Source organism: Sorex araneus, chromosome 2 (genome assembly GCF_027595985.1).
Source record: "Sorex araneus isolate mSorAra2 chromosome 2, mSorAra2.pri, whole genome shotgun sequence".
NCBI lineage: Eukaryota > Metazoa > Chordata > Mammalia > Eulipotyphla > Soricidae > Sorex > Sorex araneus.
The window spans coordinates 290908709-290931659 of NC_073303.1; the positions used below are offsets into that span (position 1 = coordinate 290908709).

The 22951-nt window shown below is 41.5% G+C and overlaps 1 protein-coding gene across 3 annotated transcripts in view; it reads left to right on the forward strand.

Moving 5' to 3' along the window:
• The window catches only part of MASP1 (MBL associated serine protease 1), an 82694-nt gene that overhangs the window by 24612 nt on the left and 35131 nt on the right, over positions 1-22951 (forward strand). For all 3 annotated transcript variants that reach the window (XM_055126741.1, XM_004603020.3, XM_055126740.1), the window contains exons 3-8: positions 6071-6248; positions 8751-8882; positions 11655-11851; positions 13826-13973; positions 19274-19392; positions 20424-20502. In XM_055126741.1, coding sequence (XP_054982716.1) covers positions 6071-6248; positions 8751-8882; positions 11655-11851; positions 13826-13973; positions 19274-19392; positions 20424-20502 — 853 coding nt within the window. The remainder of the gene's footprint in view (positions 1-6070; positions 6249-8750; positions 8883-11654; positions 11852-13825; positions 13974-19273; positions 19393-20423; positions 20503-22951) is intronic.

Consider the following 22951-nt stretch of genomic DNA (forward strand, 5'->3'; position numbering starts at 1 on the left):
AAATTCTTTCTCAACCTGTCCTGTGTGTCTCATCAATTATTTCTGTTACCTCCGCTGAACCAGACCTTTTTAATCGCAATAGGTCTGGTCACTATGAGACATCAAATCTGGTAATTAGAATGAAGAGTTGGAAAAAGAATGGAGAAATATGAAAATAAGCTAAAAACCTCTTGGTGTCTGCATCTGTCTATCTGTGTATCTGATCATAAGACAGCCTTCAGAGAGGAGGTCTAATAGACTTACAAATACACAAATTCCTCTTTGGACAACTCTAATTTGGCTCTACATGAAAAAGGGGGTTCTGGAAAACGTGGTTCCCAGATTAACTAAATTGACAACAGGAAAATTCAGCACACTCCCTAAATGTCTGTCTAAATTAAGTCTGAAAAGCTCTTCTCAGACCCATAAGGGCTACCAGAGGAGTTCTAGCATCTAGATTGGAGCATTAGTAAGCAAAGTCTTAAAGAATTTTTTTTATTTACTTGTCTTTTCATAAAGAAATATGGATCTTTATTAGCCAGCAAGTCAGAATGATGTGGATTTGGATGCAAACTGCTACATATGACCTTGCGCATTCATTTTTAGTCACCTGGCCTATAAGTTTCTTGTCTATAAAATAAACAAGGACTCCTGAGTGACCTTCTCTACATTGTTCTGAGGAGCATTTGGTTAACTCTCAATGCTTTTGTTAAACTCTAATAAGATGGCCTTATGAACATGTAGAAAGTAGCTTTCACGGTTTTTTGTTTTTTGTTTGTTTTTTTTTTTCATAGTAATGTGGACAATATTTTGCTGCCTTCACTTAGTTTCACCTAGGAAGCTTGGGCTGAAAAGGTAGGAAATTCACAGAAGAAATGACTTCAGCTTTGCCTTACAACTTTCTTCCCAGCTTCTAGTTCTTTGTAGGACCCCCCCCCACCACCACCACCACCACTCATTTTTATCAGGTGTTGACAAAAAGGGAGGATGATCAAGATTCAAAAGACTTTCAAGATAGTATAGCAGGTATCTCTTGCCTTGCACACAGCCGACCTAGGTTTAATCCCTGGCACTTTATATGACCCCCAAAGCCTACAAGGAGTAATTCCCTAGGTGCAAAGTAAGGAGTAAGTCCTGAGCACAGCAGGGTGTGACTCAAAAAACAAACAATAATATTAGCAAAAACCTCATGACACTTTACTAGTCCCTCTGCATAAAAGATCCCACGAATACTCCCAAACTACTATGTATTAATTCTCTCTGCATCTTTCAGTCCTTAAATCAGGAACATTTTTCCCTTATTAATGTTTTCTGGTTTTGTGAGGAGAATGCATATTTTTCATTCTCTAGCCCCCTGGGACTCCCTATATCTTACTGGATACCTTAAAATGCCTTAAAGCATAATACTTTCTGAATTTTACATTTCCAAGGGCATGAGACATGCTTAATAAGGTCATCCAGTAAATAAATAATTTTTGGTATCCTCCACATTATATTATGGAGAGAATTTTGTGCATAAATATTTGTGATGCTGAGTTTGGATAAAACAATAAAGCACATATATCCTCTTATTGGTATCCTCAAGTCTGAAAGGACATGGGTTATCCATCATGAGAATTAAAATGCAGAATCTATGAGACCAGCGAGGTTGTTCTCTATTATTATGAATTCTGTGTCTCCTTTTGAGATGTATCCCCTCCATCATATTAGTGGGTTAGTACAAACATTAGTGAGAACTCAACCTCATGCTTATACTCAGAGGTAAATTATTTTCATACAATTTTATCATTTGTAGCAGGGGTTGCACGTATTAAACAGGACCGTTCTGTTTAAGTGGTGGTTGGAGCTGTCATTGAGCCAATTCCTTTTTGGGAAACAGTTTATATACCCAAGATAAGGTGTCAGAAGGCCCTTGAGAAAAGTTGTTTGGCCAAATGTCTATGTCTTTTGTCATGAACTCACTACGTTGGGAGGTTCCTGTCTTCAGGGTCAGAACAAACAACAAAACTGACATCAGGAAATACTTGTGATTATCGCTCTATACTCAAGCAAGTTACTTCCCCTCTCTGAACTTCAATTTCCTCTAGAGGAGGACTGAAATAACTCTTAATAATCACTCCCAGCTTTAATATTCCACAACTCTTTTCTGGGCTAGTGTCTGAATTCCCAGAACCCCAGATACCGGCCTTCCCTTACTACTCAAAGGACATATAGGGATGAGATTCACAAGAGATTCAATAGATCTTGCTTCCATGTTCTCTGGAATAGGGTGACTCTCCCAGTAATGACTCTCTACCATTCAGTCATCCTGATATCTGCAAGTTGCAACAAAGAAGATAGTCACATACGTTCATTAAGTATCTCCATAATCAAAATTACTTCTGGTTGATTTTATTTCAATGTGCCCATGGAATAAAAACTACAGACTTTGGGGATATCCAGTTACAGAAAAGTGTGAAAGTATCTGGAAGTGTTAATGCTTAAGGCATGACTATTCTTTGGTAATTTATTTTGTATTACATAGTTGTAGACTACAAGTAAGTTCAGGCTTATAAAGATTTTCAGTAGTAAGCAATGTGGGTTTTAAAAGTTCTGCTCACCATCCTTCTCATCCTATTAATGTATGCATGTGAGGAATTGTCTTAATATCAGGATGTCAAAATTAGGAAAAACAAAACTAGAGCTCTTATTTTAGTAGACAGAGGTGAGAAGGAGATTGTCTTGTTATAGTATATGTCATCAGAGAGAGGGAACAAAACTTTCAGCTACCGGGTCTACATTACTCTTTTATTACTACAAAGATCACCAAAACTGTACACTTCTGTTGATGCAGTTACACATGCATAAATCCTCTTCCATAACTTATGTACTCTAAATTGATTTGTTTTTATTTTTATTAAAATCTAATAACAAGAGTTTAGCTTGTTTCTATTTTATAATCCATTTCTCAATAGTTAATAAGCAGATTTAAAGAACAGGAAATAAAACACTACATAAGGAAGACATAAAAAGACTTTTTCCTTTCTGGAGAAGTATTCCCTCTTTAATACATCTCTCTTTCTCTCTCTGTTGTCTCTCTCTGTTGTCTCTCTCTCCTTACATCTCTCTAAATTTCTTTCAATAAATTTTTGCAAGGAAGAAAGAAAAAAGAAAGAGAGAAAGAAAGAGAGAGAAAGAAAGAAAGAAAGAAAGAAGAAAGAAAGAAAGAAAGAAAGAAAGAAAGAAAGAAGAAAGAAAGAAAAGAAAGAAAGAAAAGAAAGAAAGAGAAAGAAAGAAAGAAAGAAAGGAAAGAAAGAAAGGAAAGAAGGAAGGGAAGGAAGGAAAGGAAGGAAGGAAGGAAGGAAGGAAGGAAGGAAGGAAGGAAGGAAGGAAGGAATGGAAGGAGAGGAAGGAAGGGAAGGAAGGAAGGAAGGAAGGAAGGAAGGAAGGGAAGGAAGGAAGGAAGGAAGGAAGGAAGGAAGGAAGAGGAAGGAAGGAAGGAAGGAAGGAAAGGGAGAGATAGACAGAGAAAGGGAAGGAAGGAAGGAAGGAAGGAAGGAAGGAAGGAAGGAAGGAAGGAAGGAAGGAAGAAAAAGAAGAAAGGAGGAAGGAAGGGAAGGAAGGAAGGAAGGAAGGAAGGAAGGAAGGAAGGAGAGAAGGAAGGAAGGAGAAGGAAGGAAGGAAGGAAGGAAGGAAGGAAGGAAGTGAGGAGAGAGAAGGGAAGGAGAGACGGAAGGAAGGAAGGAAGGAAGGAAGGAAGGAAGGAAGGAAGGAAGGAAGGAAGGAAGGAAGGGAAGGAAGGAAGGGAGGAAGGAAGAGATAGACAGAAAGGGAAGGAGAGACGGAAGAAGGAAGGAAGGAAGGAAGGAAGGAAGGAAGGAAGGAAGGAAGGAAGGAAGGAAGGAAGGAAGGAAGGAAGGAAGGAAGGAAGGAAGGAAGGAAAAAAGGGAGGAAGGAAGAGAGGTAGGGAGGAAGAGAGGAAGGGAGGAGGAGAAGGAGGAGGGAGGGAGGAAGAGACCTAAACATTTCTAAAGCATTATATAATCTGGAGCCATTCCATGAGAGGTAAGCAATGTCCTATAACTCAACATCCCGAAGGCTGTTGATATTCAAAGTAATGTTCCTACATTACTAAGAAAGTGCACCCATGATATACCTAAGAAAGCAGGGAATTACAAAGCACTTTAGAAAACTTTCCACCTTAAAGAAAGTTTTTTTTGTTTTTAATTACACTTAGGTAAAATCTTAGCTGTTAGGGAAACTTGTTTAACCAAAATAAACCAACTGTGATTTTCAAGGAAGCAGCATTGGATTTATGTGCAGATAGATATATTCTACAGAATAACGGCTTCTGTGAATTCAGCTAGTATCTCTAAAGAAGAGAAATAAATAACAAAACCATGATCTCATCTTCTGTTTACACTTCAATTCCCAAAGTTAGTAATTAATTGTCCTTGTGTTTTGTTACTAAGGCCAATTGTTTTTCTTTAAAACTCCCACTTATTTTAAATAAATAAATCATTAACTTCAAAACAGAATGTCAAATATCAAGATACTATTGATATACTAAGCTAATGAACAAAACAATGAATCATTAATAGCTACTAGAGATAAAAGTCTTTGGGAACTTGTTTTTAATGACTCTGAAAGGCAGCGGAAACCATTCTTAGTAAGAGATTTACTCATGAAATTTTATTAAAATGTCCATGAAGGTGCCAGGGAGATGGCTCAATGAGCTAAAGAGCACGTTTTGCATGTTTGAAACCTGGATTCTATCTATGACGCCATGTTGTTTCCTAAGCAACACTTGAAAATAATCCTGAGCACTGCCAGGGTGTAGCCCAAAACCAGAAAAAGAAAAGAAAAAGTCCAATTAGAGATTGCAAACACAGATACATATTTAAAAGTATCAAAGATCAAACCCAGGTCAGCTTCATGCAAGGCAAACATCGAACCCACTGTACTGTACTATCTCTCTGACTCCCAGGATAGGTGTAAGATGATGGAGTACTTAGTAGGCCAAGGTTTGGTAGTCAAATAACTATACTAACCATCTACATAAATTTTGTTTTCCAAATCAAACTCATAAAATCAGTTTTAGTCCATCAGTTTTTTATCTTTGCTTGGATTTTAAGTTTGCACTGAGACTTTTGGCTCTTCCAAAACAAGGAATTCTAGCAAATAGGGAATTTTTATATTAGGATCATAGCATAAACACGCACAACATATTTCTGGATGATTCTAGTTCTGAGGTTCCTGGGTCCATAGCCTGAGATACTCTGCCAACCTGCTCAGACAGTTCGACGTCTGGGCAAAGCAATGCAGTACTGGGAGTCACTAGGACCATATGTGACAATGCTGGGGTCTTACTCATTTCTTATCAACCCTAGTCCTATGCCATGCTCAGTGATAGACACATACTTATGTTCAAAACATGATTCATATAGAATTGGTAGTATGTAGTATGTAGAGTATGTAGTAATGAGTTTCTATAAAACATATGAATATTCTATATAGTTAATATAGAATGTATCTATACGGTTACCTCACCCCAACTCTTTTTTAATTTAATACTGTTATTTTCAATAAAGGACTGGAGCGATAGCACAGCGGGTAGGGCATTTGCATTGCACGTGGCCAACCCGGTTTCAATTCCTCTGTCCTCTCGGAGAACCCGGGAAGCTACTGAGAGTATCCCGCCCGCACGGCAGAGCCTGGCAAGCTACCTGTGATGTATTTGATATGCCAAAAACAGTAACAAGTCTCACAATGGAGACATTACTGGTGCCCGCTTGAGCAAATCGATGAACAATGCGATGACAGTGCTACAGTGCTATTTTCAATTAACAAGTCATTTGGTTGTCAAAAGGAATGAAATAAATGTCAAGTACCTTCTGACTAAGCTAAACAAAATGAATAAAACATGGTTAGATGACAGTTTTGACTTAACCGGTGTCCTTTTCTCTCTTCAGATGACTGACTGTTATCCCCTTCCCTGGGTTTCCCAGGCTTCCTGGTTCTTAGTTCTTCCCTTCCCTTTGAACCTGGAGGCCAGCAGAGAAGCTAATTTGGGAAGCTGTTCACGTGGTCCCCTTTCTCTTTGACTCCTAAGGTAGAAACTGAAGACCAGGTGCTCGCCACCTTCTGTGGCAGGGAGACCACAGACACGGAGCAGACCCCTGGCCAGGAGGCGGTGCTCTCCCCAGGCTCCTTCATGTCTGTCACTTTTCGGTCCGATTTCTCCAATGAGGAGCGATTCACTGGCTTTGATGCCCACTACATGGCTGTGGGTAAGTTGGAAAACTGGATGATTCATCCCTAGGAGTCGCTTTCCTCTCTAAAAACTGAACCCGTCTTGTGTTCCCACACAGATTTTGCCATTAACAGTTTAGTGAATTTCTCTGTGACTGTCCATCTATCAGTTCTTTTTTGAATTGTCTGGGGGGGGAGGGCATAACCAGGGGTACTCAGCGGCTATTCCCAGCTCAGGGAAATGTGCTGATGGTATGAGGACATTTTCAGCCCTTTGAACTATCACATTTTTTAAGAATTTCAAACTGAATTTCAGACATCAATATACTTTTTAGAAAAAGCACACGTATCATTTTGCTAGAGTTCAATACCTACTCACATTTTTTGTTTAATGTAAAATTTCCATATAATGAAATGCACAAAATGTTATCAAGTTTTAAGGGTTTTTTTTATTCATTTATAACCCAAAGCATTAACAAGATGCTGATCTTTATTGTCAACATAGAAAATTCTTTCATGTTCCTTGCTAATCACACCCTATTTCTACCTTGACTTGGAGGCAACAATTGTTCTGAGTTTTTTCAACCATAGATTAATTTTGCCTCTTCTAATACTTAATATAAATGAGCACACAAAATTATTTTGAGTGTGAATATCATATTACTCAATAATTTTTGAGACTTGTTCATATTGGATCATATAGTAATTTTGCCTTTTTGCCTGATGAGGCAACTTTATATTTTATAAATACATTTTAATTTTTCCATTTATTTTCCAGATGGTTATCCTTCTTTTTTTTTTTTTTTTTTTTGCTTTTTGGGTCACACCTGGCGATGCACAGGGGTTACTCCTGGCTCTGCACTCAGGAATCACCCCTGGCCGTGCTCAGGGGACCATATGGGATGCTGGGATTCGAACCCGGGTCGGCCGCGTGCAAGGCAAACGCCCTACCCGCTGTGCTATCGCTCCAGCCCCTGGTTATCCTTCTTGATCAAGTCTTTTGGAGGACATATGTTATTATTTCAATTAAGTAAATATCTAGGAGGTTTATTGGGTCAAAAGGCAGATTTATGTTTACTTTTATAAGAAATTGTCAGATCTTTCCCCAGACCACTATATATCTCTTTGGCTAATATGCATATATTCTAATTGCTTCATAGCTGCATCAACATTTGGTTTTGTTGGCTTTTATATTTTTACATTCTTGTAGGCATGCAGTTAGTGTAGCTCATAATGGCTTTAATTTGCATTTCCATAGCAATTGATAATATTAAACTTTTCTTGTATGTTCCTGTTGATTATTCAAGCATAATTTTGTGGGAAAAATCTATGTTCAAATATGGAACATTGAGCATATAGATTTATATTTCCAAAGGCTAGCATAGGGCTTGGCCTATATTATGAATTTAGAAAGAGCTCAGAAATTATAAGCTCTGAGCTCTGGGGTTACTGCTTAATTTGAATACTAACTCTAACACTCTCTTTTTTATTATTATTAAAGAACTAAGATTTACAAAGTTATTGATAGTTGAGTTTTAGACATGTAATATTTACCACCATCAGCATCAACTTCCCTCTACCAGTGTTCCCATATTCCCTCCCACCCCCAGCCCTCGCCCCATCCCTGCCTGTCCATTTGACAGGCACATTGCAAAGTTTCAGTGGAAGCAGTTTACATCTCATGTTTTCAGTTTTGTTGAATCTGTGTTTTGGATATGTGGCTACTCCACTCACCCATGTCACCAGTATAAAACTGAAGCCCTGATGCCTATTCACCCATTGCTTTCAATTCTCTTCTTCCCCACTTGATTTCTTTCCTTCTCCTCTCTAAGTGGGCTGGAGCGATAGCACAGCAGGTAGGGCATTTGCCTTGCATATGGCCGACTGAGGTTCGATTCCTCTGTCCCTCTCAGAGGGCCCAGCAAGCTACCAAGAGTATCCCACCCACATGGCAGAGTGTGGCAAGCTATCTGTGGCAAATTTGATATGCCAAAAACAGTAACAACAAGTCTCACAATGGAGACATTACTAGTGCCTGCTCGAGCAAATCGATGAACAACGGGATGACAGTGCTACAGTGCCTCTCAAAATACTGGGGCCAAGGGTGATCTAGGCGTCCCTCTATTACTGCATTTCCTCATCCAGTGATCTATATGCCACAGATAAGCGAGATCATCTTGTGTTTGTCTTTCTTCTGGTTTGAGCACTTTCCAAACTGAAGTAATTTCTTTAACACTTCTAATTCTCAATTCTGTAATTTTGGAATAGGATAAGGCGCTCTTGCCATGGTTACTGTTGCCTGGGTTTGAACCTAGCTTTATGTGACCATGGGATCTTTTATACAGTTTCTGTGATCTGCAATTTCTTCATTTAAAAATGGGTAGGATGGATATTTCTGGCCTTCGGGGGAGATTAAATGGGGAGAATGCATGTATCTCCTGACACAGCCAGGGACCCCTCATCAGTTCTCTGTAAGCATAGCTATTGTCTTCATTTTAACCCATGGGTTAAGTAACTGAAAGGCTCTACTTGCCCTGCAGATGTGGACGAGTGCACAGAACAGGAGGATGAGGAGCTGTCCTGTGACCACTACTGCCACAACTACATCGGCGGCTACTACTGCTCCTGCCGCTTTGGCTACATCCTCCACACAGACAACAGGACCTGCAGAGGTGGGGCGCAGGGATGGTTCTGTACATCACCACAGTTTCCAGTAAGATTATTAAGTGCTCAAAGGAAGGAGAGATGTGCAGTAGGAACAACTGAACATGAGCTCAGAGGGCTGTGCCTCCAATGCCACATAGACAAAGTACTTGTAGCACCTGACAGCAAATTTTGCTTCTCAAAGGGTTACATTTGAAAAGCACTAGCTTCTAGACCAACTGCTCATCTCTGAGCAGTAGAAACTTCTGGTACCCTGTTCCTACATGATCTCCTTTTATAGGAATTAGCCTGATCAAGTCAATGGAAAACCAACTTCCCTTCTGAGCCATGAACTCAGAGTCTCCTTTATTGCTTCTCCTTCTGAGTCTCCTTCTGAGCCATGAACTCAGAGTTCCTTTATTGCTTCTCTTCCTACGACCTTTAAGTTTCTCTGTAATAGAGAAACAATCCATAGGGGAGAAGAGAGTGGAGAAGAACAAAAACAGAGTCCACGGGAAGCAACTCATTCCCTCTCTCTCTCATTGTTTTTATTTCTCATCAGCCTGATGCAGTATCTGGACTGGGCCAGGGATGAAGGAATAAAAGAGTTCACCCACTTTCCATGCGAAGCTTCCTAACTGGTGGGGTAAAGCCATAAGAAACAAGGTGGGGCTTTGGCAAATCCCAGGCAGGAAGTGTCTACACCCACACTCAAACCTGAGCCTGCCTCCACCAAACACTTCCAGAGATGAAAGAACAAGAAAGAGGAAGGCATTCTGACCAGGGAGAACAGTTTCTACAAACATTCAGAGCCGTGACAGAATTCAGAATATTTGGGGAATTATCAAGAGATTAGCGTGAGGATGTGTGTTTTAGAAAGATCACTTAGAAGCAAAGTGAGAGATCCCTGGAGGAGGACCAGACTGAAAACAAAGGTTCTTTGTTTCTCCCTTCAAAAATGTCCACTTGCTTTCAAATAAAACCTCAGTATGACCCATTGTGCAAAGCAATCATATACAAGACTGTTCTCGAGGTGGTGGTATTTTCTAGCATGTTGATTTATTTTATATGTATTGTTGATGGGCTGGAGCAATAGCACAGCGGATAAGGCATTTGCCTTGCACGCAGCTGACCTGGGTTCGGTTCCTCCGTCCCTCTCGGAGAGCCCGGCAAGTTTCCAAGAGTATCTCGCCCGCACGGCAAAGCCTGGCAAGTTACCCACAGTGTATTTGATGTGCCAAAAACAGTAACAACAAAGTCTCACAATGGAGACGTTACTGGTGCCCGCTCAAACAAATCGATGAGCAACGGGATGACAGTGACAGTGCCAGTGACAGTATTGTTGATTATATGTTAAGTATGATGGAAGCTAAAAATTTAGCTATACTCTCCATCTCTTTTTCCACTTTCACCACCGCTTCAGAAGCCTTTTAAAACTTTATTTTGGGGGTCTGGAGCTACATTACAGTGGGTAGGGCATTTGCCTTGACCAGTTCCATCCCCAGCATGGTCCCCCGAGCACTACCAGGAGTAATTCCTGAGTGCAGAGCCAGGAGTAAATTCTGTGCAACACTGGGTGTGACCCAAAAAAGCAAAGAACGAAATAAATTAAATAAATAAATAAATAAAACTTGATTTTCATAATAGCCCCTACTCATGAAATTTGAATAAGACTGATACATTATATATGTGGTATGTGCTATACGTCTATCTGTGTGTTATGCATCAAAAGAGGAACTACTCCATTCTCAAAGAACCAGTGTTAACCCCATCATGGGAAATATTACCCCCAAGAGAATACTTGGAATGAAAAATGAAAGCAGACAGTAATTCAAGAGAACTCATCCTAAACTTGTTCTGTAGCTCATGGCTGTGGGATTTCAGCATAATTATACCTGCTTTCTGGACCACAGTTTCCTCATTTGCAAATGAGCAGAATAAAAAAGAACTTAAAAAGAACTGACATTCTTTTTCAAGATGGATCAGTTTAAGGGTAAAGATTTAGTTGCAAATAAAGGAACTTGGTAAAGCCTAGTGGTAGCAGGATCCTAGAACACTGGGTTCCTAACTGTAATGCAATGGGGAGAAATAGTAGAAGCCTGAACCTGTGGTCTTACATTCTGATGAGAACAAGAAAATCCAGACATGCCACATAAGTAGTTGTCGTAGCAAGAAAGAAAACAAGTTCAGGGCTGGAGCGATAGTACAGCAGGTACAGCATTTGCCTTGCACTCGGTCAACCCTGGTTCGATTCCCAGCATCACATATGGTCCCTCCAGCACCGCCAGGAGTAATTCCTGAGTGCATGAGCCGGGATTAACCCCTGAGCTTTGCTGGGTGTGACCCAAAAAGCAAAAGAATAAAAAGAAACAAAACAAATTCATGGGCCAGAAAGGAAAGGTGTATGTGAGGTAGAAGGTCAAAGAATGCTTTAACAGAGACTTAAGGATGAGGGCCGAGGCAAGAGTGGAACAAAAAAGATCTCAAAACCAATCTCAAGTCATCAGAAATGCCTCCCATCTCAGACTCCACCTGCCTCCGCTCTCCCTTCCACACGAATACCAGAGAATTTGATAGAAAAGATTCTATCACTCACTCCCTTTAACTCTTCAAAATGAATAGGTGAGTGAGCTTGCAGTCACTTTCCATCCTTGAGCTACCCCATTTGCAAAATGGGAATAATGATTGCTACCTGCTCGCATCTCGGAATTAGTAGGAAAAGTGTGTGGTGAGCAGGTACTAACTGGGCTGCGGCGGCCACGGTGGTGGTATGTTACTTTGCTCTGGTATATTCCCCACAGTGGAGTGCAGTGACAACCTCTTTACCCAGAGGACCGGTGTGATCACCAGCCCAGACTTCCCTAACCCTTACCCCAAGAGCTCTGAATGCTTCTACACAATCGAGCTGGAGGAAGGTTTTATGATCAGCCTACAGTTTGAGGACATTTTTGACATTGAGGACCATCCAGAAGTGCCCTGCCCCTATGACTACATCAAGGTAAGTTCTTCCGTGGGCACTAGCCCAGGGGATGCTGGAAAATCTTGACTGAATTGGGAAAAAACTTTTGATGTTCTCAGCCCTTTACTTTTTCCCAGGGTAGGGGCCCCAAGTGGCTTGCTTCCCCAGAAATAATTATTTAAAACAACATCTACCAACTTGTACATATCTAGTCCAGTGTAATTGGGAAGTTCCAATTCTGCTGCTGTTTGGGGAGGGGGAGGGGGCAATCAAACAGAAAACACACTGATGGGGAGACACAAGAGCTTTATTAGTAACAAGCTAGCAAGTCGGATGACGGCAGATTTGTCTTCAAAGTAGCTATCTTGTCTGCATAGTCATAAGACAGCCACAGTCTATAGGCACCAAAATGGACAATAAAATCCCCTTATGGATGTCTCCCTTGGGTACACAGTCTTATCTGAAAACCTGAAGAAAGGATTGGACTTTGGCAAAAGACAGCATTTCGGGAATCTGATCTTTAGGCTTTGGGGCAAGGTCAGTTGTCCTTAGCTAATATTGATCTTCGACCTAGTTGCACAGGGATCTCTCATCATCTGAAATTAACCCTTTGTTGTCCTGGAAACCTTCTTGAAGCATGATGCCATTATGAAGTAATGCCTGCGGTGAAGGTGATGGGCCACCTTAGGATCCTGCCCACCACGCAGTACCCCAGGAGCTGTGTGCTTTTAGTCTTAGCTTGGGTCGTACCCTCTCAGGGCTTACTATTTTCTTCTCTCCACTAAAAGTATATCCATCATTCTGGACTCTAGAAGGCATGAAGAAAGGGTTAAAGAGTCAGATGAGAAGAAAAAGTTAAAGGCATGGGAAGGAACCCTGGCTTTACGGGAGACGGGAAATCTGGGTCAGCTAATGGTGTTTCTCCCTTCTATCCCTGCTCTCCTACTCCAAACCTGTTAGTGCCTGACCAATTGCAAAGCTTTCAAGCTGATTTTCTTGCTTTTACCATGCTCCTACATTCTCCTTCCGTAAGCGTGAAGGCTGACCTTTTCAAAGCCAGATTCAGTCAAGATTGCACTTTGGATTCAGCCCCACACGTTGGGCCCTGTCACCCTTGCTGATCTCTTATTGTAAACTCCCTCTCTTACTGCCATACTGGCTGCTTCCTTGCTCTTTAAACTTGTCAAGTCCTTTTCCACCTTTAGCCTTAATACTCTTACATGTTATTTTCTCAGCCTGGAGAGTGTTCTCCCCTCATCTTCAAATGACAAGCTCCTACTCATCCTACGTATCTCAGATCCAACCAAGGTCACCTCCTCATAAAGTCTTTCCCTGTAACCTAGTTAACGTTCTTGTACAGGGGATGAATAGACACAGGAGAAGGAGCTCAAGTTGCATTCAGCTGACCCCCATTTAGTTCCCAGCACTATCTGACCCCTCAAACACAATTGCAAATGACTGCTGAGCACAGAGCCAGGAGTAGCCACAGAATCCACCAGGTGTTAAACAGACCCCCAAATTATTGTCTATTATTTTACTTATCTATTGCATAAGTGATGAATTATATGGGTTACATAGATTTTACTGCATAGGTCATAAACTAATAATATATTTATTATATTACATATATGTGTGGATAATATGCATTATATAATATGTATCATGTAATATATTATATTATATATATAATCTGATTATTTTTATAGCACCAGCAACAGCCTATACTTATTCTGTTCATTATTTGTTGTCCGGGCTCCCTATCTAGACTACATGCTCTCCTAGAGCAAAGATCTTTCTATCCTGTGCACAATGACAGGGTCGCCCATTGTGAATCAGAAATGAGAGCATGAAATAAAACCACTTAGTAGTGGGAACTCACTAAAAGCTTCAGTGAGTAACATGAACTCACATGGAAACTTCTAGAAAACCCAGAGTACAATGTCACTGTAGCCCCCTGGAGCAGCCACTGCTACTCATACACAACCATCCTTTTTCTTTCTCTTACCCTCACAGATTAAGGCTGGTTCAAATGTGTTTGGACCCTTCTGTGGAGAGAAAGCCCCCGAACCAATCAATACTCAGAGCCACAGCATCCAGATCATGTTCCGAAGTGACAACTCTGGCGAGAACCGGGGCTGGAGGCTGGCCTACACGGCGGCAGGTAAAGTGGCCTCATCTTTCCTGGTCACACTAGGGTTATGCTTAGTCCTCACCAGCAGAGGCTAAGACTCAAGGGATAAAGACCTCGGGATGTCTGGGGGATGTGGTAAGATTCCCAGTGGTTGCTGGGAACTAAGACATCCTCTCTCTTCTAACTCAGTTTCCTATTTATGAATGAGCAGCAGCTGAGGTGGTTTTTGAACTAGACTTGTACTGTTGTGCTTAGGGAGAGTTGTTTCGGGCTTGGGGTAGGAAGTGTATTGGGGAGCTACTTCCAAATAGTGCTCAGAGGACCTCTGGATAGTCCCAGCTGTTCAGTTGATTTAAGTCCCCATGGTCTTAATCCACACCCAACAGTACTCTGGGAACTGAGAACCAGTGAGGTATATAGTGCAGGGGACTGAACACAGGTAAGGTATATGCAAGTCATGTGCCCTAATCCCCGTACCATCTCCCTGCCCCCATATTTTTTGTTTTATTACTGGATCCTTTTTTTTTTAGTTTTTAGTTTTAGGACTACACCCAAATGGTGTGACAGTGCTCAGGGACCATGGAGTACCAGGGATGGAACCGAGCCCTCCTCTATGCAAAGCAACATGCACTAATGCAAAGCATGTATTTTTATACTTTGAGCTAGCACTCTAGGTCTACTTGCTTCAATTTTTCAGACTTTTAAAAATTAAATTTAACTATGATACTTTAGGTGACATGTTTATAAGAGTGTTAATATTTATGGTTTGTTGTGTAGATAAACTACACCTTATCACCCTTCAAGTGTCCAAGACCCTTCTGCATGCCCCTAAATCACTCCCGGTTCACCTTTTCATTCTTTCACCTCCCCACAATATCCCACTTGCTTAGTATTCCAAGTTTTGCCATCTAGGACAGAGGGTTTGCTACCATTTGATGACTGTTTCTTATTTTGTTTCTCTATGTATCAAAGATAAATGTGATCAACTGAGATTTGTCCTGCCACCTCTGACTTATTTGTCTTGACATAATATCTTCCAGTTCTATCCAAGTTGCAACAAGCCTCATGATTCCATCTTTTTTAATGACTTCATCATATTCTAATTATGAATATATACCACGACTTTCTTATCCACTCCTCTATTGTTGTATATTTGAGTTGTTTTCATATCCCAGCTACTGTACTAAGTGCTACAATGAACTTAGGTGTGCCTGTACATTTTGGAATTAATGTTTTGTACTTGGGGTAGAGGCCTAGATGTAGAATCATTGGGTGATATGGAAGCTCTATTCTCAGTTTATTGAGGAATCTGCATATTGTTTTACATAGAGGATGAAACAGACAGTATTGTATTCCCACCAACAATAAATGAAAGTTCCTTTTCTTTTTTACCACGTCCCAACCAATACTTTTTTAAGTATACTCCTTTCTCAGTGATATGAGATGATATCTTGTGAGTTCAAAGTGTGGGTACATGACATGTTCAGTATCTAAGAGCTGCCTCCCCAGGCTTCCACACAGAGGAACAAAGAGACAGGGGACTCATGGATAGATGGTTAAAATGGCCCATTTAATGCAGAGCTGTTCAAATACTTGCAGAACATCTGGGTGCAGGGGTGGGGGAGTTCTAGGTGTAGGACTGCACAGAGTTGTCATTGATCATTTATAGAGGTAAAGTGTTTAAGCAGAGGCAATTTTCTTGTGGGTTTTAACTCAAGGAGACACTCTCTCTCAGAGTACTTTTCTCTTTCCCTCTGATTTTACATATTAAACAATTAAGTTTACTTCTTATTAATACTTGCAGTTATTTGGATAAAATACAATGAAAGATATAGATTCCAAAACTTAGTCCTCTTGGCTCTGAGGGAAACCCTGTTGGGCTTTACCGTAAATCCCAGACTAGGTCCACAGGCCTGTTCAATTTGCCCTTCCCCATGAGGTCCTCTCTCTTAAGTCATAACTGCTTGCATCAAAACAGTGCTTTTATGCTTTCTAGACTGTCCCATTTTGATGCCGAGGTAGCTTTGCCGCTCACCCTGGGTCCATCCAAGGCCCAAGGTAAGACCCCCCTTTATAAGGTGTTAGGAACTATGGCAACTGATGTTGAGTCAAGTGATTATGATGGATGCCCAAGAGTAGATATGTTTCAATCAACTCCCAAATATTAAGGACGATAGCATTAACAGTCTTTCTGTGTTTAAGCAAGAGACACTGTTCTATAGTCATGATAGAATATGAAAAGGATATAGGGGAGATAGAAAAGCAAGTAATTCACTGTAAAGCCCAGAATCTCCAGGAGTTTTGACTTGTAAGTAACCAAGAATAACTTGGGGAATTGTGACAATGAGAAGTAAAACATAAAGGAACGGTTAAAGATAAACTTGGGGGTTAGGGGTGCTCTTATAAGACATTGTAAGGTTCTCTGTGGGGAGATAAAGGGGCAATTCACTGATGAAGCCTAAGGCACTCAGAGTTATATCCAAAAATATTGGAGGTTTTTATTTGCACTTCCCTAATTTTTTTTTCAGTCTTGTCTCTTGAATTCCATCCATTCCATACCATATTTCCTTGGACCTTTCTGTTTCAGCCAGAACTCTAGTCTGGGCTGGAATTCGGGTGTAAATCTCGAGTTGAGAATGTTTTATCCTGGAGTTTTGTCCCTTACCCTACCCCTCTCACCACTACCACTGATGAAACTGACAGGCCTCAATCTCCAGCACCCCAACGCAGTTGGGCCTCAAACTCTGACAGTTATTTTATGCATGAGGTTGGCAGTAACTAGAAGAGGGTGGGCATCACTGAGAAGATGATGCTGGGCATGACAAATCCAGCTAAAAGATTCTGAAATCTTGCCCTTTACTTATCATCATATTCAAGGCCCTATTCTGGGGAGGGAGAATTGAAGAGGATATTATTAACAAAGGAGAGTTTGTTCAGGTAAAAAAAATGTCAGGGAGCCCTTCAAGCTACCGAGAGTATCCCACCCGGCAAAGCCTGGCAAGCTACCCGTGGTGTATTCGATATGCCAAAAACAGTAACAACAAGTCTCACAATGGAGGCTTTACTGGTGCCCACTTGAGCAAATCATTGAACAACGAAATGACAGTGCTACAGTGCTACAGTCTTTGGTCTATGAATCCTGTTGGAAGTTGCCTCTGCAGAGAGAGTTCAGAGATATATGTTCACTTTCAAGGACAATCTTGGAAAGAAAGCGTAGTTTGGGAGTGTCTTCTATTATGTAAATTTGAACAATTTACATCATTCTTATGTCTTATTAGGATTTATTAAAGCCTTGGAAGTGTGGTTTGGCAATTTAAAAAAAATGATAGTTTGGGGTCATCCTGAGAGGTCCAAGAGGCCAAAAACTAAAAGACTAGGCTAAGAGCTAGCATAGCAATTAGAGTTAAATTCCCAGTATCATGTGATCCCCCAGTATAGCTAGGGGTGATCCTGGAACGCCCCCCCCACACCAGCATCATCCAGGTGTCCCAAGTACCCGCAGTATCTCAGGGTCTATGCAGCATTGCAACCTCAGGCCCTTTCTTCTGAAACACCAGCCTGGGTGCCCCATCTCCGAGCTTTCTGAGCGCCAGAGATATAATAAATAAATAAATAAATAAATAAATAAATAAATAAATACTAGGTACAGATTTCAACTGAAACTTTGTTATCAACAACTTTGTAAGTTATGGTTTAAAAAATCAATTTTAAACTAAAATAAAAGCCAAATTGCGGAGGCAAAAAGATAGCTTAGTTGAAGATGGAAATGCTGTCCTTTCAATGGGAGGGATCCAAAAGGGGGTGCACCCGGCTCCCCAGCCCTAGAGGGGCATCAACAGAGGACTGATGGCCACTCTGGAGGAGAATACAGAGAAAACATGAGAAAAGGGACAGATTCAATGGCATTTAGTGCCCTTTTCCAGTTTTGAGTTTTGATGCAGTTAGTAGGTGACCTGCTCACATCTCCAAAGTGAATTTTCTTCAGTATCCAAGAGATCCAAGCCAGTCAGTCGCGTGCTTTTCTTTTATTCTTTTTTTTTTAATTTATTTTATTGAATCACCATGTGGAAGGTTACATAGTTCTCAGGGTTATGTCAGTTATACAATACTCAAACACCCTTCCCTTCACCAGTGCCCATATTACATCACCAACCACCCCAGTATACCTCCCGCCCCCTCCCGCCCCCCCAGTCCCCGCCCTTGTAAGTGATAAGTTTCACTTCGTTTACTCTTTATCTTGATTACATTCCATGTTTCAACACATAACTCACTATTGTTGCTGGAGTTCCCCCCCCCCCGAAAAAAAAAGACAGTCCTACTGCCAAGGAAGCATTTGATAATTAGTTTTACATTGCTGAGAATGTAGAGATATTAAGTCCCACTGTTTGTTACATAACTTTTTTTCCCCCTCCTTCCCGTGCCACCGAGTTCATGCCTGCTTAGTAATCCTCATAGTATGATTGACGCCACGCTGCCTCACAAAGGGAAAAAAATGAGAAAGATGGTTATTTCCCGTCGTCAGCCGGCGTGGGGCTATGGCTTAGTTGATAGTCTAGCAGCATGTCTGCAAGCAGTTTCTGGAACCAAAAGTAGTGCGCTGGTATCGGCCCCGGCTTGAGACTCCACCAGTGTCCTGTTGTTCCATATACATAATAATTTTTTTTCCTTATATCCCGTTCCCATGCCACCAAGTTCATGTCTGCTTAATGGACATCATAATATGGCTGACGCCACGCCCCATTTCTTCCCGAGAAAGAAGGATATTTCTTCTCCTCGGCTGGCATGGGATTATGGCTTAGTTCAGTCTAGAGAGATGATACTACTTTGATTGCCTTCAATATTTCAACAAAAGACTTACTATTCTTGTTTGGATTTTCCCCCCAAAGTTCGACCCATTAAAAAGGAACCATTTCATATTGCTGATGATTAGATGACATTAGGTTGGGTTTTGGGTTTCTGTATAAAGTCCAGGGAAAATTCTGCCAGAAATTACATCACTGCAAACTTTTACACTTTTATGGTGCTCATAAGATGGAAAAACCTAGAGAGAGATACCCTTCCCCACTGTCGCAGCCTGGCATAAAGTCTCAGTTCACATTCTGGAAGTATTTCAGTGGGCTGCTGGTGTCCAAAGTAGCTCTTTTGGGCTCCTCCATCATGCTCAAGCGGCAGCAGCAGCGGAAGGGGCACACACGTGTGTCCGCTGGGCTTAAGTATCGGAAGTGGGCAGGTGTCGTGTGCTTTTCTTCCATAGGCCTTTGAGAGCTAACTTGCTCCTCCCGGGCTTTGTCTTGCTGTCTCACACACTGTCCTTCTGTTGTTCCCACCAGGAAACGAGTGCCCGGAGCTACGGCCTCCTCTCCATGGGAAAATCGAGCCCTTGCAGACCAACTATACCTTCAAGGACCAGGTGCTCATCAGCTGTGACACTGGCTACAAAGTGCTAAAGGTACAGACAGGGCCCTGGCTGGGGACCATGATGAGCAGCCACAGAAGCTCTGCAGGACCTCTCGGGGCAGATGGGCTTTTAGCTCTTGACAGTCCAGTTTGCTGTTTCCTGGATCTTTCACACCTCCAAAATGCTCTGGAAACTGTAGTCTTCTGAAAATCCAAAGCTAGCATCCCAAACTGTCACAGAAATGTCATTGACAGATCATGGACTGGTTTGAATGAAAATTTGAATATATATGTATGTATGTATATGTATATATATATATATAGAGAGAGAGAGAGAGAGAGACTATACTCAGTACTAACAACAACCTTCATGTTCATTAGGCTTACTTGAGAGAAACTGGAGCAGGAAGCAGAGAAATCAATCAAAGGTGCAGTCAAATATGGCTCACTCTTCCACTCTTGAAATAGTGTTTCTCTTAGGAATCACTTAGTTGACTTTAAAAATCAAGCACACAGTCACCTCCCAGGCCTTCACTGAGACCAACTAAAGCAGAACCTCTAGGAGCCAACGCCATGGTTAGTGGTTGGGGTTTCTGTTACACTGTCCAGATGAGTGTGACATGCAGTCAAGCTAGAGAGCCACCAACCTCAAGAAAGAGTTCTCTGCATGGAGTCCTGGACCACAGCATCTCCTGCTAGAATTGCACATCCTCGTATCCCCGACCAGACCCAATGAGACAGAAACTGAAGGCACAGGACCAGGTAGTCTCAGGCAAAGTCTCAGAGATGCTGATGTTCAAGTTTGAAAAGCATGGCTCTGAAAGAGGACTCACGGGTACAGGTTTCATTTCCAAGACAATTGCCCAAGCCCATCTCGTACATGGGCCTTGTCTCTTTCCAGACTTTGTTGGAAAAAAAAAGAATTCAGCTTCTCTTTCCCTTATCTGTGAAGTCACCCTTGGAGTCCATGGGTGGAAAATCTCATCAAGGACAGCCAAGTTGAAATCAGGTCTGGTTTGGCTAAGAGACAATGACCAAACCCACCCCACCCCCTTTCCATACCCTCTTCATGTTTTTTCCTAGGACGGTGTGGAGATGGACACATTCCAAATTGAGTGTCTGAAGGACGGGACATGGAGCAACAAGATCCCCATCTGTAAAAGTAAGAAAATTAAGTTGGTTGATTATAAAAAGCATGAGTTCTCCAGGCCTTGTGAAGTTTTTACCAGGGTAAAAATTTGGCAGGTACACTGTCAGAGGGATAGGGGCAGGAATTCAGTGGACACATAAGGGTGGAGTAAAAGGTTATTAGCACCTTTGGACAGTCCAACAATAGGACCTTAGTATTCCAAAAGAAATGTCCTATTGGAGTGAGTCTTACTTTCAAAAGACTCATTTGACCTCTGTCTGCCAAATTTGCTAAAGACATAGTGCGTCACTTGGCTTGAAACTGGCTCAGATAGTGGCTAACTCAGGAAACTATTTTGACACCTATGACCTCATTAGTCTCAATTAGACATCAGCCACTGTCACTAAGTCTTCTAGAAGAACACGTGATTTGAGGCTGTGCAGGAATGTCTGTGGGATCAGCACCATGGCCATGCTGGTAAATACAGTGGGCAAATCAGATACAGCTCTGCACTATTCTTGGGGCCCAGAATTCTTGCCTTGGCTTTACTCCTAATGCCTCCTGTGACCCATCAAAGACACTTGCCCTTCACCATTGTGAAATACAGACCTTGGACTAGTTAAATAATCTCAACTCTATCAAAGTGGCTCAAAAGAACACAGTCCATACAAATTACCTTGTATGCTTTGCAAAACACAAAAAATTGCTAGCCACCACCCTATTTGTGTGATTTCAGAGAAAGGCTTAAAGGAACCACAGTTTTAGCGAACTTCCTTCTGATGACAGTGATAAGAAGGTGGTGATAGAAAACTTAGGGAAGGAAAGATGAGAAAGAGGGAGAATTTGCTTCAGAACAGAAAGGTGAAGAGGCAAGAAGGAGGGTGATTCTGACTGTCCCTATCTCCTGTCTATATGTGAACTTTGGAACAGTGACCCTTTGCCATCTGCTAAATGACTGGGATCCAGCTGGTGGCCTTGGCTGAAATCAAACAACAGTATGGGAAAAGGGGAACTTGTTAGAACTTCAACAAAAAAGCTTCAACAAACATATATGGATGCCTATGTAGCGGTAAATTGGGAATTCAGATAGAAAAGACCAGAGGGAGACATCAAAGAACTCAAATGACAACATATGCATCCATAACCCTCTCCCTGTGGCTCATGTGACTGAGTTCTGACAGTTCTCTGCAAAGCATTCAGCAGCACTAAGCAAGTGCCTTCTGAATGGAGGAAGATGAGGCTTGAACTGTAGGACTAGATCTGGCCTCTGAGTCAGGAAGCTCTGCGCCAGGGGTTCCAAGTTATCTCCCTACTGCCATCTTTTCAGAAAAAAAAATTACTCATTGCTCCCCTGGAAGCCTATTTTTTTTCCTTCTACTTTTTTTCTTTTTTTTTTTTTAATTAAATCACTGAAATTGTTCATGATGGAGTTTCAGTCATACAGTGTTCCAACACCCATCCCTCCCCCAGTGTACATTTCCCACACAAATGTCCCCAACTTCCCACCTGAAAACCCATATTCTTTAGGGGAAAAAGAAAAAGTTCTCCCCCTGCCCTCCCCTCCCCCACCCCCTTCATGCACAGTTGCACTCAAGGCTACCACTAGCTCCACTTTGGATTTTTTCACTGTCCACTGCTGGGCAGTGTGTAAGAAAAGGTGCTCTAGAATCAGATCCAGACTCAAGCCGAGGGTCACGTGTATCTCATACCTGTGAAGCACCAGAAATAAGTGCAATAAAAATTGTTTTTCTCTCCCTTCTCACCTATTTCCCTGCAACTCCCTCCCTTGAAAGAGTCGTGGTTTCTCTTAGTCATGCTTGTGGAAAGCAAATAACATTAATAATAAATCTCTATCCCTGATTAAACACACATTTTCATTGTGACATATGCTAATAGAGTAAGGTACTGCTGTATTTGATGTGCTATTTTATGTGACTTAGGTCAGCCTACAAAAGAATGCTTTCATTTGCATGCAAAATGTGGGGGAAGGGGACCTTTTACTCCCCAAACAATGTTTTTATTTGTATTTAAAAAAAACAAAAGGGATTGTTTTTCCTACCACAGTCCAAATCAAAGATCTTAATTATGGTTTTATTAGATACCTGGATACCTCTGTCCATTCACTGAGCGGATGTTTGTTGAACATTTCTGTCCTAGGAATGTGCTAGCTCCAAGGGAAATGGAAAGTTGAACTAGAATAAGAAGCTAAAATTCTCTCTGGGAATTCCTGGGAAAGGGATGGGAACAGACAGGAAGTGAACACAGTGAAGAAATGTGTTCTGGAACAGGAAATGGAAATTATGGCTGTAGACCCAGCCCTGCCCCCACCTTGCTGTGGGGACTGGAAACAAATCCTGCTCCCCTCTCAATGTCATCTGTCAATTGAGGGTTTGAGCTAGATGAACGTACAGCAGGGCAGAAGGTATAAGCCTCATGATATGTGACTGTGCAAATTTTCAGAACTGTACACATTCCACAGTTC